General features: G+C 42.5%; 1 protein-coding gene across 1 annotated transcript; it reads right to left on the reverse strand.

Moving 5' to 3' along the window:
* Positions 1-6528: 6528 nt before the first annotated feature.
* Positions 6529-10430, reverse strand: spry2 (sprouty RTK signaling antagonist 2). The gene is made up of 2 exons (XM_075477173.1): positions 10036-10430; positions 6529-8476 (listed from the first exon to the last, which is right to left on the reverse strand). The coding sequence occupies exon 2, from the start codon at positions 8426-8428 to the stop codon at positions 7406-7408; it is 1023 nt and encodes a 340-aa protein (XP_075333288.1). The 5' UTR covers positions 8429-8476; positions 10036-10430; the 3' UTR covers positions 6529-7405.
* Between the last annotated feature and the right edge of the window lie 6874 nt (positions 10431-17304).

The raw sequence follows: 17304 nt of genomic DNA on the forward strand, positions 1-17304 counted from the left end.
CACCTCTGTGGAGTCATTTAAGACCTGTGAACATCTTGCTTTGGCCACAACAGAACTGCTTCTGGATATTTTAGTTCAGATGTATTTAACGTGAGCAAATTCAGTGATTTATCATCATTTTATTTCATTTTCTTTCTAAGCCAACCCCCTTCTATCTGTATACATAAAATAACTCCACTCTTACTGGTAATATTTGGTTCCATCAGTTAAATTTCCTTTAAGCTATCTCGCTGCTAATGACGTGTGTTATTTATCACACGCATCTGTTAGTTTTACAGATTTAATCTCTGTATTTTAAGATGATATAAAAAAAAAAAAAAAAAATTTAATTATCCTTTTTTTTCCATCCAGCTGGGCGTCTCAGAGACATAAACTGGTCTCCAGCTGATGGCACCGACCCACTTCTCTCCCCTGCATGTGTGCAAACAACGTTTGTCTGAGGCTATAAGAGCTAAACGTCTGCAGCATGTAAACTCGTCTCTATATAATTCAAAGTCTGCTCCTGATTGCTGCACACATGCGTCCACATGTGCATCGCAGCTTCCCCAAAAACACACACATAATTGCCACCGTTGCACACATCCACACGCTAAATGCCATGTGGTATAGTGAGCTGTCAGACCGCACTAATTCCTCTTTTTATGTGTGTCTGTCCCACTGTGTAGCGGAGGGATCAGGATTGCCTTTCAGGATAACAACTGAAGCTCTAAGCTCTTCGTGTGTGTGTGTGTGTGTGTGTGTGTGTGGATCTGGGGGAACAACAATTGGCCGCTAAGCTGCAAAGAGCCTTGCAGCCAGAGTGTCGCCAACAAATATCCACTGGCTGTCAGCAACGGCCTGAGTCTGTTTGTGTGTGTGTGTGTGTGCAGATGAGCCAACTTCCTGTGGTGGACTGAAGTTAAGTGCTGCTATTAGACTTAGGCCTCCAGTTGGGCTTCATTGTCTGGGAGAAAAGACTTGATTATGCTGACAGATACACACACGTGTGCATCCGTGATCACCGGCACACATGCACGCCTGCAGGTCCGGCTTTTTTTTTAAACCGTTTTCTAGCATGTGCAAAGACTTGCCTGCTGCTGCACTGGAAAAAAAATGCCCCTCCAAAAATATAAGTAAGAAAAACAACAAATACAAGACGTTTTTGCTTTAAATAAGCAAAAAAAAAAAAAACGGGTGGTCAAGATTTCTTGAAATAAGATGTGATATTTGGGACTTTTGAGATAAAAGTGATCTTGAAATTAGCTTAAAAACCTCTTCAAATGTTAAAAAAAAAAAGCTGGTTTCATATGATATGTGACTTAAAACAATTTGTTTTAAAGACTTTTTCATTTAAGAAGATATTCCAGATGTATTGTCTTCAAACAAGTCCCTATATCTGGCTGAAATAGTACTTGTTAGGCAGTTGTGTCTTATATTAAGTGTAATGAGATATTTTAACTAGAAATGAGACAAATATACTAGGTAAGACTTTGATTTTTTTTCCAGTGTGGCTGCCTGTCCATCAGAGGATAGACTTTAAAGTTCTGATGCTGCTCTATAAAGCTCTGATGCTGCTCTATAAAGCTCTGATGCTGCTCTATAAAGCTCTGATGCTGCTCTGATGCTGCTCTATAAAGCTCTGATGCTGCTCTATAAAGCTCTGAATGGTCCAGGACCAGAATGCATCAGTGACCTCCTGACCCAGTATGAACCTTCCAGCCCCCTCAGGTCATCTGGATCCGGTCTTCTTTCAGTTCCCAGAGTCAGAACCAGACATGGAGAAGCTGCGTTCAGCTTCTATGCTCCACATGTCTGGAACAAACTCCCAGAAAGCCTCAGATCAGCTGAAACACTCAGTGTGTTTAAGACACACCTATTTTCAGCTGTGTTTGAATAAAGCTCCAAATCTGAAGCTTGAGTTTCAAAACTTAATCACATTTTAACTACTGATTCTATCTATTGTTCTTATTTCTTTCTTGTTTGTTTAAAACTTAAATCATGCTTTTTATTTCTACACTGAAAAATAACCAACTCATAAGTTTTACTTAAAAAGCCCTTTGTAAGTATTTGCACTCAAATGACTTAAATAATATTTAATGCTGCAATATCAAGTAACACTCACTTGCCAGTATCAAGTAAATTTTACTTACCATAAAACATAACAGTTTTGAAGATATTAAGTAACATTTACTTAATTACATCTAAGTTTTAAGTTATATTTATTTAAACAAATTAAGTAAAGTCTACTTGTTTTTCATAGGCAGAAACATCTTTTTACTCAAAATTTTAAGTAAATTGTATATATCTGCACTGGAAAAAAAACAAAGTCTTACCAAGTACATTTGTCTCATTTCTAGTCCAAATATCTCATTACACTTAATATAAGACACAACTGCCTAACAAGCTCTATTTCAGCCAGATATAGGGACTTGTTTGAAGACGATACATCTGGAATATCTTCTTAAATGAAAAAGTCTTGAAAACAAATTGTTTTGAGTCACATATCATATGAAATAAGCTTTTTTTTACATTTGAAGAGGTTTTTAAGCTAATTTCAAGATCACTTTTATCTCAAAAGTCCTAAATATCACATCTTATTTCAAGAAATCTTGACAAGCCGATTTTCACTAGTTCCATTGGCAGATTTTTTTTTTTGCTTATTTCAAGCAAAAACATCTTGTATTTGTTGTTTTTCTTATTTTTGTAGGGGCATTTTTTCCAGTGTGTAGTATTTGCTGTTATGGAGTAACTTAGTATATTTTAACGATACACTTTCAGAGTAAAGTTTATGTAGTATTTCTAGGTTTATGTACATAAAACATATAAACATTTAAATTGTATAAGGAAACCTAAGTAAAACTTACTCTTCCCCCATAATTCATGTATTACGTAAATAAAATGTTTAATTTTACTTAAGAAGCTCGAGTTCTTACTGATTCTTAGGCAGAGATGATGACAGTTACTCTAATAGTTTACTTCACCAAAAAGTCACGTTTTTCAGTGTACTGTTTTAATGTATCTGTAAAGCACTTTGAATCGCCTTGTAGTTGAATTGTGCTGTACAGATAAACCTGCCTGCTGCGTGCACGGTGTCCTCTCGTGCACACACACACACATGCACGCCCTCCCATCTCCCCAACAGCCCGTGCACTTTTATGACAGATGCACTCTCCGGTGTCTCTCTTGCTCCCTCTGTTTGCTGTAATCTGCCTCCCGAGGGCCTAACAGTAGTTCAGCTGTCACCGAGGCTGAATGAGTTGCATAAGAGTTGGATTTTTATCTCGGGGGGGGCACGGGCGCAGGCACATACGTGCATTAAAGGAATCTTCTAAGTTTTGCTTTCCCAATTGATCAGATTCAGTTTGTTAAACACGGTGAAGTGTGACAGTGGCGGAGGACAAGCTGAGTGGAAAGTAAAACCACAGTCAGGTGGGGGGTGGGGGGGGGGGGGGTGCGCTTCGGCTTTGAGCTCGAGGTGCATGCATCTCTCAGCCGCCCACATCGGAAAACACGAAAAGTTCAGCTTCTGAGAAAGGCTTTTCACCGGTACAGAAGAGAGGCTTTGATGACTTCGTTTTTTGTCTTTGACGCCCACGTTCTGTGGGCTGGAAGCACCTGTTTAGGACCTCGAACAAGACGTTTGGACTGAGTGAGCTCGAGTCATACGTTTACCAATTTCATTTGAGTTTAATCTACCTTATAAGGGTTAAAGGGCCTGATATGTTGGGGATACTCGCTGTCCAGTATCCACTCTGATGACACAGAAAGCAGGCTTTCAGGTTACGCCAGGGGAAGAATGTTGGATAATTCAAGCATCTTTTGAGGAGATTATGACCAAAATGAAAAGGACAAATTCAGTGTAGTTAAAGGTGAAGGACAAATGAGGCACATTTTAATAAGTAAAGATGCTGCTGAATGCTGTCGGGTGCTCATAAGTTCATGGAACCGTTCAAGTTTCTTAGTTTAGTACCAACTGAGGTCAAAATAATCTGGGAAATCATCAGTAAAACCTTCGTAAAGTGAAACCTATGATTGACGCTTTCACCTTTAACAATACTTCTGCATCCTTTAAAAAGCAAGGCTGCTCAATTTCTCCATTGATAAAATAAATTCACAACTCTACAACATAAAAATTCATGTAGAATATAGCATATACTTTGTTGTCTACAGTAGTAGATCAACCCTCATCTAACATTGAAGCTCCCTGATCAAGGAAGTGACGTTGACGCAGCTTTAGCAGCAGAAAAGCTATCAGGCTTGTGTTGATAATAATTAACTCCTGGACTATTTTCAAACTTCCAAATGCATCGTTTGGTGAGTACAGACCATATTTGTACTACTGTAGAAGTTTGGTGTCATGACATGTGATTTTAGTGTGGTGATTTTGGAGATACTGCCAGGGTCCGTTAGCGCTTGTACGAGGTATTCGGGATAACTCAGTAACTCAGCTGATGTTCAGCCAATATCGAAAAAACTGCGGGTGGGCTACTTGGCTGGATGTCACGGTTCAAATGACCCCAGGTTGAATCTACTCCGGAGTCTCACTTTAAGGCTCTTCTGAGACATTTGAAATGAGATTGAAAAAAGAAATCTTTCTTTTTAGCATCTTTTCAAAGCTTAAGTTTACAGGTTTTTTCTTGTTATTATTTTCGTTTGTAACGTGACAAACTGCATAAACCAGAAATGTTTGAGACCATTTTAGTTTGAGTAGATCCAATCTAGGTTTTTCGAGCTCTTTAATGTGCAGAATCTGTAGAATTGTTTCAGCTTTCTCTGGGGGTTATATTTTATTCCTTCCTCCTCATCCGGCCTCTGCCTCACAGCTTCTTTTGAGTTTTCAGTTTCACCTGCAGCAGAAGGATAGTTTTTTACTGTTTTTTTTTTTTTTTTTTAACAGGGTGTTGCACATCTCCGTCACCACGGTGCAACCCCTCTGCCTACGCGTCTCGGGGTTGTTTGATTGCTTAAGCCCGGCCGTCAGACAGACGGACAATGCGAGCATGAAGAATAGCTTTGCTTCCTTCCTGTCTTCCTGTGCTGCGTTCTGCCTTGGTGAGCAGGGAGAATAGGCTGCTCTGCCCCACAGCCGCCATGAACCGCGGGGGCCACGGTGGCTAAAACCAACAAAGAGAGCCGTTCTGGGACCTCTTTTTTTTTTTTTTTTTCTTCTTCTTCCAATTCACATCCCCTCCTCCTCCTCCTCTCTGCTGCCAAATCACTGCGACTGCCGGGTGGATAAACAATCTTTGCACCAGCACTTTCATCCTTTTTCTTCTTGGTTTTGGAGAAGTTTGTTGGCTAAATAAGTTTCTCTTGGCGGCTGAAATTTTCCCCCCTGAAAGGAGTTAATCATTTAAAACTAAAACGACTCAAAAAAAAAGGATACTTTTTAAGAAGAAAATCTGACCCGAAACCCGTCGGATGCGGTCGTCCTTTCTGTGCCTGAGGATTTTTAACACATCGTAAAATAATTAATTAGAGATCGCGACCTCTGGACCATCTCAGCAGACCTTAAACTGCTCATCATACAACAGATCGGACATTTATTTTATTCAAGACAACAGCGGGCCCCCCCTGTACCCCCCCCCCCCCCACCATCTCCCTATGGGAATACCAAGTAGGAGCAGGTAGCTGGGAGGAGCGTTGGAGAGCCAAAATAACCCCCCGACTATTGAAAACAGAATGAATGCACGCCGGGCTGAATACGGGCTAAACTGTTAGGTCTTTGTCATTCAAAGCGATGCTTTTAACCCTTTGCGCTCCCTCTTCCTAACAAACCTAACCCCTCTCCTCCCTCACCCTTCCCCTCTTCATTCACAGCCGGGACAATGGCGGGAGAGGGGAGGCCCGCGCCTGGAAAGGCGAGATCAACTCTGCCTTTTCTGTCTCTAATGGGATTCTGCCTGTTATGTTTCTATCTCCCCTACCACCTTCTGTAAAATAGGTGAAAGTTGATAATTATGTAAAACAACCCCCCCCCCCTCCCTCCCTCCCTCGTCAGTCCAAAGCAGGGGATGAATAACAAACAAGTGAGAGCAGGTTGGGCCTCGGCACGTCAATCACTGCCGTGAATGCATACCGCGCTCCAAACACGTCCGTATGCTGTCAACAAGTGTCAGAGGCTTTATGTTTCAGGCTTATGTTTCGCCTGCAGGGACATTCAAAACCAAGGAATTCCTGAACAAACCTTTGATTAAAAAAAAAAGAAAGAAAAGACGTGGAAAATAAAAGGGCCCAGTTATCTGCAGGATCCAGAGGATCGTGTTTGAAATAAACCTGAAGCCGGGCCAGAGTGTAATAGCAGGCTTCCATGAAAAACACAGGTGGAGCGCTTGATTTATAAGATGAAAAAGATCCCCCCCCCCCCACACACACACACATGGTTTCACCCAGGCCAGATGTTTTTTCCTAAGAAGCGCCACAGGTGAGCTTTCATGCCTGCTTCTTGATCTCCAAACAACTTGTGGAGACAAAACGCCAGAGCAGGAGTGGCGAAGGGCGGTTCGATTAAAGACGGAAACGGTGCAGAAAAAACAGGAAAAAATACTCTGACTTCAAGTCTGTTTAATTTCAAACGTTAATATATTTGTCTTCTAATCCACAGTGAACTATTCATCCAGCTCTGCCTTCTCTGCGGCTCGTCTGCGGAGGAGCCCCTCGAAATAAATAGTTTTTTTCATTATAAAATAATAAAACCTTCAAATAAATATAGATTTTTTTTTTTTAACTTTACACTAAGCAACGTTGGAATTAGAAAATAAATTTCTCATACAAGCTTCGCTGTACAATTTACAAGTAGAAGAAGGGATAAGATCTTTCCTTTTTTTGTAAATGACACAAAAATGATTGACATACATTCCAGTGAATGTACAAACATTGTATGAAAGTTAACTGATTCATAGAAAATGCTCACTTATCGAGGTGAAAACGTTTCACAGTTGGAAGTTGTATTATATGTACAAAAATAAAACTCATTTTCTACTGTACACACCCTTTTTCGTTCACTACTTTACATGCTGTTAGTAACAGGAGTCTGCTCTTAGAATATAAGTTGTGTTAAATGTTAAAAAAAAAACAAGGCTATCTGTTTGGACTCGTGTTGGCAACGACACGACATCGGGGGGGCACTTGAGTGAAGAGATTATTTCAAGGGCTAAACAGTAGTTGGAATACGTCTCTATACCGTAAAAACGTGGAGCGCTTGTTTTGGTTTACCTTTCAAGTGAAACTCCTAACGCTAAGGGGAGTGAACGCACCTCCAGTGCCTTTTAGTAGGAATGTTTTTTGTCAACCTGCCTTTTAAAAAGTCGACAATTAAAAGTCGTGGCCATTTTTTTTCTTTCGACAGAAACTCGAGCACAACAGCGTTATTACACACATCTGTCGGCCGGTTCGGTCGGTGTGGAGTCTGTCCTACGGCCTCGGCCTACGTCGGCTTGCCGTCGTCCTCGTAGTGGATCGGGGGGGAGTTTTTGCACCGGCAGCCGGGTCGTGCGACTCGGTCGTAGCAGCACTGGCACGCCGCCACGCATCCTTTCGCCGGGAGGTAGCACCACAGGCAGGGGAAGAACAAAGAGAGCAGCGCCACCACGCTCCAGCGGGCGCAGCAGTGCGACTGCGAGCACGAGAAGGGCTTGTCCGTGCACGTGTCCTCGTCGTCGCTGGAGCAGTGGTAGAACAGCCCCTTGACGCAGCAGGCGCACGTGCCGTACTCCACCGCCGTCTGCGCCGAGCACAGGCAGCGCCGGCTGCACATCCAGCACGACGGCAGCGCCCGCCGGCGCCCGCAGTCCGCGCACCTGCACCGCCCGCAGTCCTCGCATTTGTCCGAGTGAGTGAATTTACCTTTAGAGGCTTCGCTGCTCGGCACGACCGTGAGCGCCCTGGGCGCGTCGTTCAGGGGTTTGAGCTCCTCTGAGCTGAGCTCCGAGCGCTTTGGCTGGATTCTGATTATCTGGTCGTCGCCGAGCACCCTCTGGCCCGAAGAGGAAGTGCTCCCTACGCTGGTCCTGATGCTGCTCCGGGAGTCCTCGGCGCCGGAGGACCGCGACACGCCCTCGGGACTGTTTGTGTTTCCATGCTGAGTTAATAAATGCAGGTTGGGGAGGCGGGTCTCCTGCTGCCCACTTGTCCTTGAACCAGCTGATGTAACCACGTCGCTCTTTTGTTGGCGCTGCTGAGGACCCGGAGACCTTTGAGCCACTGTCGGCCCTTCTGTATACTCATTACTGCTCCTAGTTATCCTTATCTGATCCAGAGATAGCGCCGGGGGAGCGTGCTGCGCCGGCCTGCTGCTCAGCCCAGGATCCGGCGGGCCGTCTGCGCTCTGCAGAGGGCGCGGTTGCGGCCTCCCTTCGTCACGCGGCGTGCTCGGCGATCCGGCCGATGGTGGCGACCACCCAAGGCGCCCTCCTCCCCCGTCGCTGTCGCTCTGACTTCTGGAATCCATCCTGGGACTGAAGGGCCACTCTGGCTGGCAGGGGACACATCTGAAGTCCTGCAAAAGAGACGCACAGTTTATACCCCGCCGTCAGGCCAGCCATGCAAATGATGCCATGCAAATAATAACGGACATCTGCACCGGCAAACGGCGCTATGGAAATGAGACCTGTTGGATAACGCGTGTTGTCGTATTGTCCTGAGCCACGACTCTGTTTGGGCCTTTAGGTTTCAAACTTGACTTGAGAGGGAGTCTCTGGAGCCACAGAGGGTCCTTGTGCGCCGTCAAAAACAGGGAAGTTTGTTTGCTTCAGGCCGTAGCGAGTTCCACAGCCAGGCTTTATGTTCAGGACTGAATTTAGACGCTTTCCAGCGGGTTTGTTTGTGAAAACTTCCTGTTCCCCTACACGTATGGCACAACGATGACTAACTGTTACCCAAGAGAAGACGAATATCTTGCATATACGGTTTCAGTAAGGGGACAAAATCCCCCGTTGGGCCTCCGCTGCCTTCCACTTCCTGTCACCTTTCTGTCTGAAAAGGCCCAAAAATGAGGTATCCGAATGAGTCATTCAGGGGAAAATGGAGTAAAAAAATTCACTCTTTCAGACTGTGAACGCTGGCGATCAAAGTTGAGTTTTTTTCTCCGAGTGGCTTTGTTGAGCATAAAGGGGAAGCGAGATACCGTCCTAAAGGCCGATACATGTCAATGAGATAACACCAGCGTAGAAAGCAGAAGCTCCAGACCAATCGTATCAAGAGTGTAATATTACTGAGCTGCTCTCTGGATCAAACATGAACAAACACCTGACCATTCTCCCTGATTGGGATACAAATGCCATCTTTTGGGGGCAGAGTGAGAACCCCCCCCTCTTTTTTTTTTTTAATGACAACACGTGGAGCTTTTGTTTGCTGGATGACAGACGGACAGCAGCGAGCCTTCCTTTTCTCTCCCACGTTTTCACTAAATTAAATGAGCTAAAAGTTCAGTGTTAGGGATGCACGGTGCTTCGATCTCTGTGGCCATCCATAAGCGTTCCTGTGGATTTATGGGCTTTTACGGAAGCTGAGATCCCAGCCTATGGGACGCCCCTCGGGTTGCTCAGAAGGCTGGAGAGCTGGCCATGTTGGCCCCAGTTGGTGAGGAGCCAAAGGAACCAGAGCCAGAAGCACCGGCCCCCCCAAAAAAACCACGACTCGGATGTCAAATTTGAACATCTGTATCTGTGCGTGATGCAGAGCTGATAAGTTTCTGTTGTGTTTCCGTTGCTCGTAACGGGTTTATAGACCAAAACATACACGAGTTGCATTTAAAAAAAAAAAGTGTCAAAGGTTGAGTGTAACTGAACGCACGTATGAGAAAACACACGTGCCAGCTTGACCATCTCCTAGAAAAGACACGAGTGAGGTGAACGAGTTAATAAGTAATAAGTTTATGTCCAGAAACACCTGCCATAAATGCAGAAAAATGAGCCAATTAAAAAAAAAATAATTTGTCTAAACTAAAACAGGCCTTTATCTTAAAATTATGCCCTAAAGAAAACGGAAAAGTGTCGCACTTATGACCCAAACTTAACCAAAAAGTGCTCTAAAACCAGTAATATTTATGGTACTCACCGTGCTTTGGACACCAACTCCGGCTCAAGTAAAAACAAGTCCAAGTCGAGTGCGAGTTTATTCCCTTCTCCAGCAGTTCAGTCAGTAAAATCCATTGATAAAAGTTCCCAACCGGAGCGCGTTTCGGTGCAAAGACGCGAATCCCATGTTTTTTTTTTTTTTGCGCAAAGAGCACGAGGCGTTAAAAGCACGCGAAGGTCCCGAATCATTCACCGCCTCGAGAGTAAAACTCTGCGCGAGAAAAACGGCACGAGAAAGGAGGAGTGAGAGAGAGAGAGAGAGAGAGAGAGAGAGTAAAAGGTTGGGAAGCAAAGCGACAGAAATGAGTTTTCACTCGGGGCGCGTTATCCGACAGACTCCGAGAGGTGGCGAGGACTTTTTTCTCCGGTGTTGTGTCCCCCCCCACCCATCGTCCCCTCCCTCCCCTTCCCCTCTTTCTTTCCGGAGAGGAGGTCTGGATTTGGGCTGTACATGGCGTCAAGCTGAAGGGGGGAACAGAGTGCTTGTTGTTGCAGCGGATATCTCGCATCCGGTGCTCAGCCATTGGCTGCCGAAGGGCGGCCATTCACACCCAGTCTGATCAATTACCCCGCTGCTGGTCAACTGCTCTGCAAATATGAGCGCCGGCCTCCTGGAGGCTGGGAGGGGGGGGGGGCTTCTTATCGCCCGGTGACCCACTTTCACAAAGTATGGAGGCTGGTGCTTTCTGTGGTAGCTGCTTACAACACAAGTCTTATTATTTTCCATCACTTTTGTCACTTTTACCCCCAAAGAAGTAGCATCTCTCTGGGGAAAAAAAAACCCATTACAGTTTAAAGCTTAACATTTTTTTTCACACATTTTAAACACAAAACGGGATTATGGTATTAAACTAATTGTGTTGTTACAGTTGAAACCACCAAAAAAAAGCATAAATATTCTAGGCCTGTTCTGCTTGCATACAAGCCAAGGTCCCATTTTGCATTATAAGTACTTAAACTTCATAAACGTTAGCTGACTTCCAACTGGCTAACAAACGTTAGCTGACTTCGAACTGGCTAACGAACGTTGGCTGACTTCGAACTGGTTAACGAACATTAGTTGAGGCTTGGGCTGGCATCATGACTTTTCAATTTCTGTCCTGTATTTTCTTTAAAAAGAAAGTTTAAATCATATGTAAACACAATGGATGATGTAAATTTTATTTGATTACACTGAGAAGTGTGAGTCATACTGTTTTAACGAGGCATTTCAACGAACTTATGTTTTTGTTCGATTGACATGCAGTTCAATGATTTTTTTTTTTTTGATTTTCTAAAAGAGAAACGATGATTAGTACGTTTCGGCTGGTGCTTTCTGTGGTAGCTGCTTACAAGACAAGTTTATTATTTTCCATCCTTTTGTTACTTTTACCCCCAAAGAAGTAGCATCTCTCTGGGGGAAAAAAAGTCCATTACAGCTTAAAGCTTAACATTTTTTTTCACACATTTTAAAAACAAAAACGGGATTATGGTATTAAACTAATTGTGTTTTACAGTTGAAACCACCAAAAAAAAGCATAAATATTCTAGGCCTGTTCTGCTTGCGTACATGCCAAGGTCCCATTTTATATTGTAAGTACTTAAACTTCATAAACGTTAGCTGACTTCGAACTGGCTAACTAACGTTAGCTGACTTCGAACTGGCTAACGAACATTAGTTGAGGCTTGGGCTGGCATCATGACTTTTCAATTTCTGTCCTGTATTAAAAAGAAGGTTTAAATCATATGTAAGCACAATGGATGATGTAAATTTAAATTGATGACACTGAGTAGTGTGAGTCCTACTGTTTTAACGAGGCATTTCAACGAACTTATGTTTTTGTTCGTTTGACGTGCAGTTCAATTATTTTTTTTTGGATTTTCTAAAAGAGAAAAGATGATTAGTACGTTTTAAGAGATCTGTTGAAAGGGCAAAAGTCATTCTTATGGGATTACCCGACTTTTACCCCCAAGTAGCATCTCTGGGGAAAAAAAAAAGTCCATTACAGCTTAAAGCTTAACATTTTTTTCACACATTTTAAACACAAAAACGGGATTATGGTATTAAACTAATTGTTTTGTTACAGTTGAAACCACCAAAAAAAGCATAAATATTCTAGGCCTGTTCTGTTTGTATACAACCCAAGGTCCCATTTTGCATTCTAAGTACTTAAACTTCAGATTTTAATTACATTTGCAGCTGTTAATGTTATATTTGGCAACCAGGAGACTTATAACTTAACATTAGAAACTTTTTAGAATATTTAGCAGGATGTTAAAAGTTAAAAAGCACTAAATAGGTGATTGATAGTTCAGCAAACCGGAGAGCTTGTTGGGAATTTTTGTGCAGCAGCGCCGCTGTGTGGACTTTCCCAGACACTGCATGGCTGCACACAGTTTAAAGGCCTACAGAAAGCTGACACTACACCCAATACATAATGATAATACATACACAGAGGAACAATAATGATCATTGGACCCTACACCAAAACATTTCATAAACGCATGAAATTTGCGATTTTGAATTTGCCCCTTGGAAATCCTTCCTGGAATTCCAGACTGGGGGCGGGGCAACACACGCACCCACAGCACTTCGTACATCTACTCGCAATAAAAACTGCACTGAACCCAACGTTTTATATTTCCAAGCGACGTCCTGCGGCACACATGGGGAACTTCCAAGCACGAAAGTGAGTGGGAGTATACTTGTGTTTGGAAAAGGTTTCAGTGGCGCAAATGTAGCAACAGTGGTGTTATCTATCAGAGATGGAGAGGAGTGCGTTATGGGATTCTGTCTCTTTGTTGCAGCCTAATGGACTGTTATGTTTTATTACCGGTGACCTTTTTTTGTTCCTTCTGCTTTGGTGCCAAACAGTCCAGCTGTGTATACAGCGGTGGAAATAGCTGCAAAATTACACGCTGCTTTTGTGACTCGTGGCCTAGACCAAACACAGTGTATGCTCACCAATCGGCATTCTGAAGACGACCAAAATCATCATCGTCCCCACTGCTCTCGGACTTGGACTCCGACCCACTGTCACTGGCAATGGCTGGCTCGAACCTGTATGGTTCTAGCCCCAATCCCTCCTCAGTTTCTTCTTCAGGCTCTTCATTGTCTTCTTCATTGTCATCAACAATATTCGGATCGAAATTTGCCGTGAAGAAGTTGTCCAGGTCTGGCAAACTGCTGTTGATTGTTGGGGGTTGTTCCAGCAGCTGACACTCCTGACGTCACACACCTGTTGTCTGCTACTTCCGGTTTGCCAAATTCGAATCAAATGTGGTGATAGTTTATTGGGCCTAATCAGGACTATCCAGGGGCCTAAAATTATTTTAAAATCATAAAAAAATTCCATGGTATATAAGGAATCGATCTGCTATTTCAGTTTTATGCAAAAAATCACCTTTCTGTAGGCCTTTAATATCCACTGTGATGATATTCTCAATTCAATGGAGATGCCCTCTAATAAGTGGCTCAGTGAGATTTTTATAGACGAGTACATGAACAGAGATACAAAAGAGATAACCACGGAAGAATTAGATTAAAGGTGGGAGATGATGTTCTCTCGGACTGTGTCAAAACAGTCAAGTTACACACTGGAATCATCTTGAAAGCCATTTTTACCTCCAACAAAGTACTTTTTCTCTCACTGGAGTTGTGTTGAAGAAGTCTGGCAGAAAGCTCAGCAGAAAACAATGAGGTTAGACCTCCTTTCCCTTCTGTCCTCGGTTTGATGAATCCCAGACAGAATAGTTATGAGGCTGCGGGTGACACGCTGCTGGCAGAGGTCACTTTAATCAGCTCAGAGTACGACTTGGTAAATTAACTTGGATCTGGGTCAGAAGGCTTTCAAGACTTTTCTCTCGGCTCTCTGGCTGTTCGGTGAGCTTCGTAATTAACTAAATCTGAGATTCTTGCAGTTGTTCACATAAACAAAATGAACCACAAATGATGAATATGTTTTTTTTTTTTTTAAATTAAAACTATGTATTTTCCTTGATTCAGACCAAAAAACTAAAACAACAAACAAAAAAAATTGTTTTTAACTTGTATATTTAGAGAAAACTTAAAGACTGGCATTTAAATAAAGTTATCTGTGTTGACTTTTTCTGCGTCAGGACAGGAAAATAACTATTCCAGTGTCATCTGAAAGAAGGCAACAGACATTTAGGCCCTCCACTGATGGTGACCCAGCTGTTAACTTTACCGCTCACCAAAAAGTACGAATGCAGATTGTTCGAATTTCCACCGGAGTTCACAACCTGAAAAAGCCCATTTTCCGTGTTACAGTTGTCAAATAAGAAGAGCAGAAACGCGTTAAGAAAGGTTATAATAAAACGGCGTCAATCAGAAATATTGTCTGACATTTTTCTCACATCTATACCAAAGCTCTGGGCTAATATAGTGTTTCATGATTGAATTTTTTAACTTGTGTATCTATTTTAACATCTTAATTGACATTTGGTGAACAGATGAGTGAAGACGACGCAAACTTGTTCAATATGATAATAATAAAACAGACAGTAGCTGCTGCTGTAGAAGCTTATCGAAGTCATACAAATTTTATTACACCCATGTCATGGAAAACGTAAATTTATTAAAGAAAATGATTTACAATCTTACGACTGCGAGCTGTGGTTCAGGACCCTGATGCATGCACGTACAGTAATGTCTGAACACACAAAAGCCCTGTCTGTAAATGCTTTCAGTCGAGAGTAAAAGCAAACGTTATTAGACTTGTTTGATATAACACAGACCCGCACAGAAGTTTTATCACTGGCACTGTACGACTTGCTAGTTCGAACTGGCTAACGAACGTTAACTGACTTCCAACTGGCGAACGAATGACTTTTTCATTTCTGTCCTGTATTTTCTTTAAAAAGAAGGTTTAAATCATATGTAAACGCTAATTGATGATGTAAATTTAATTTGATGACACTGAGTAGTGTGAGTCATACTGTTTTAACGAGGCATTTCAACGAACTTGTGTTTTTGTTTGTTTGACGTGCAGTTCAATGATTTTTTTTTTTTTTTTTTTTTGGATTTTCTAAAAGAGAAACGATGATTGGTTCGTTTTAAGAGATCTGTTGAAAGGGCAAAAGTAATTCTTATGGGATTACTCCATTAATCAATGGAATAAGTGTTTGCTACGCCCAGCTCCAGCCCCCTTTGACCTTGAAAATGATAAAGTACATTTAGAGAAAGAATGGAGTGGTGGACATCCACCGGTTGGCTAATTGGAACGATATAGTAGCACAAACATGCAGTTTCACTTTCACCCATGAATGTCTTTCCGTTTTGTTGGCTTCCTAATTTTTATTTGCTTCTAATTTAATCAACTTTTATGTGGTTTTCTGTGTAAGCGACATTCATACTCAATTCACTGAGTTACCACATCTGTGGCGAAATGCCACCGAATTTCAAAAGCAGATGCTATTTCTTCCAGTGAGCTACACAGCTGTGCATCAACTGTGAGTCAGAGGTGAAGATTTAGTGTGATTGATAAATTACCTCATATTCACACTCTCATTTTACCAATACTTTGCTTATTATGCGCACATCTGGATCAGGTTTTTGGTGCTTGGTTTACTTTATGTTGGGTACGCCGTGCACCTTCAGTCAGAGCTGTACAGTCACAAGTGTTTTAAACCAAGGGTCTTTTATAGGATAGGTTCCTGTTCCAGCTTAAAGTTGGAATTACCAAGAGCTTGTAAAGGAATTAAGAAACCTATTAGCATCTGTTGTTACATGCCTGGAAGTGTGATTACTTTGTCCCAACGCATAAAGGTAATGAACACTTAAAGCACCATCTTGCAGCTTTTAATGTTAATAGCATGGTGACAGGCATTGTTTCACCCTGCAGAGAATTAAAATACCACTTGATTGAATTTGGCCTGCATTGCACTGTTGGACGCTTTAACATCTGCCAAATACACTCAGTCCTCACAGTAAATGCATGTTTATTGTGGAGCTAGGAAGGTCTAGTGAATGGAAGCCCACTTCTGACTCTGTGATGAAGGAAAAATACTGAAACTTTCCCTGAAGTAGTTTCCTGTGGTGTGGAATGCACATTAATTCAATGTTTAGTAAGATTCCAAACTTTAGGGAGCAGAAACCCTCATTTCAAAGGGAACCGTGAATGTTTAATCACTAAATATTGAGCTTAAAAGCGAGGTTGGCTGACGGTCATTGTTAAAAAGAGCTAGCTAAACCCGTCTTCTTGGATTTTAATGACGTTTCACCTCTCATTCAAAAGACTTCTTCAGTTCTAAACTGGATGGTGGGGAGTATCAGATTAAAGGCAGAGAGCCTCACCAATATGCACGTTGTTAGTCATTATCACCTCTGAATTATCTACCTGCCTGAGAGGACCAGTTTTGGTCAGAGGATCCAAGGTGTGAATGGTTGTGAAACTGCCTGGGGAGGAGAGACCACACAGCCCTGTAGGTGCTGAGCCCGCCTCCTCTGTTCAAAGATGGCTTCTCCAGTTTACCGTAGATGGCTTCCTTGACTCCTCTTTCTGACCGTCTGTCTTCTCTGTCCAGAACGTGTACATCACTGTCCTTATAGTGTCCCTTTTTTTGTCCCTTCTCCAGATGTAGGTGCACTGCTGAGTATGGTGCCATGCGCTTGTGGAGCTGTTGTTAGGTCTCTCCTATATGGAGGCTCTTTGCTGCACTGCATACACGACGCCACTCGGTTTGTGTTTGGGTGTTTTGTCCTTTGGGTGAGCCAGTCTCTGTCTGAGGTTGTTCTTGGGTTTGAAGTCAACCTTCTAAGTTTCTCTCCTTAGAGACTCCTGCCACATATGGGATTGCAGTATGTTTGCGGCTGTACTTCCTCGCTTCTCTATCACTCAGTGGGGTTACATGGCACTGAAAGGATTGGATTAATAGCTAATTTACAATAAGACTGAGTTATTAAGTGCATGTAGACACCTTAATCGGCCAAGAAATTGAATCGGATTACTCGCGATCGGATTAAGACCCCGAGATAACTCGGTTGAAAGTCAAAAGTCCTTCCAAGATGGCGCACCCTAGGTAGCAGCCTGTTGCAGCAGCTCCCGGTGATTTTTCACCTTTTTTCGTCCTTTCTATCACTTTTTCTTAGTTTATTAGTGTGTTTTTTTTTCTTTTTACTATTTATTTATAAACATCGCCTACAATGGCCACTTTTTGTTTCGGGAGACTTCAAGCTCAATAGGCTTGAAGTCTCTCCTAAAAACAATAACAATGACAATTTGCACAACTGCTCATTTTGCACTAATAA

The sequence above is a fragment of the Odontesthes bonariensis genome, chromosome 11, assembly GCF_027942865.1.
Source record: "Odontesthes bonariensis isolate fOdoBon6 chromosome 11, fOdoBon6.hap1, whole genome shotgun sequence".
NCBI lineage: Eukaryota > Metazoa > Chordata > Actinopteri > Atheriniformes > Atherinopsidae > Odontesthes > Odontesthes bonariensis.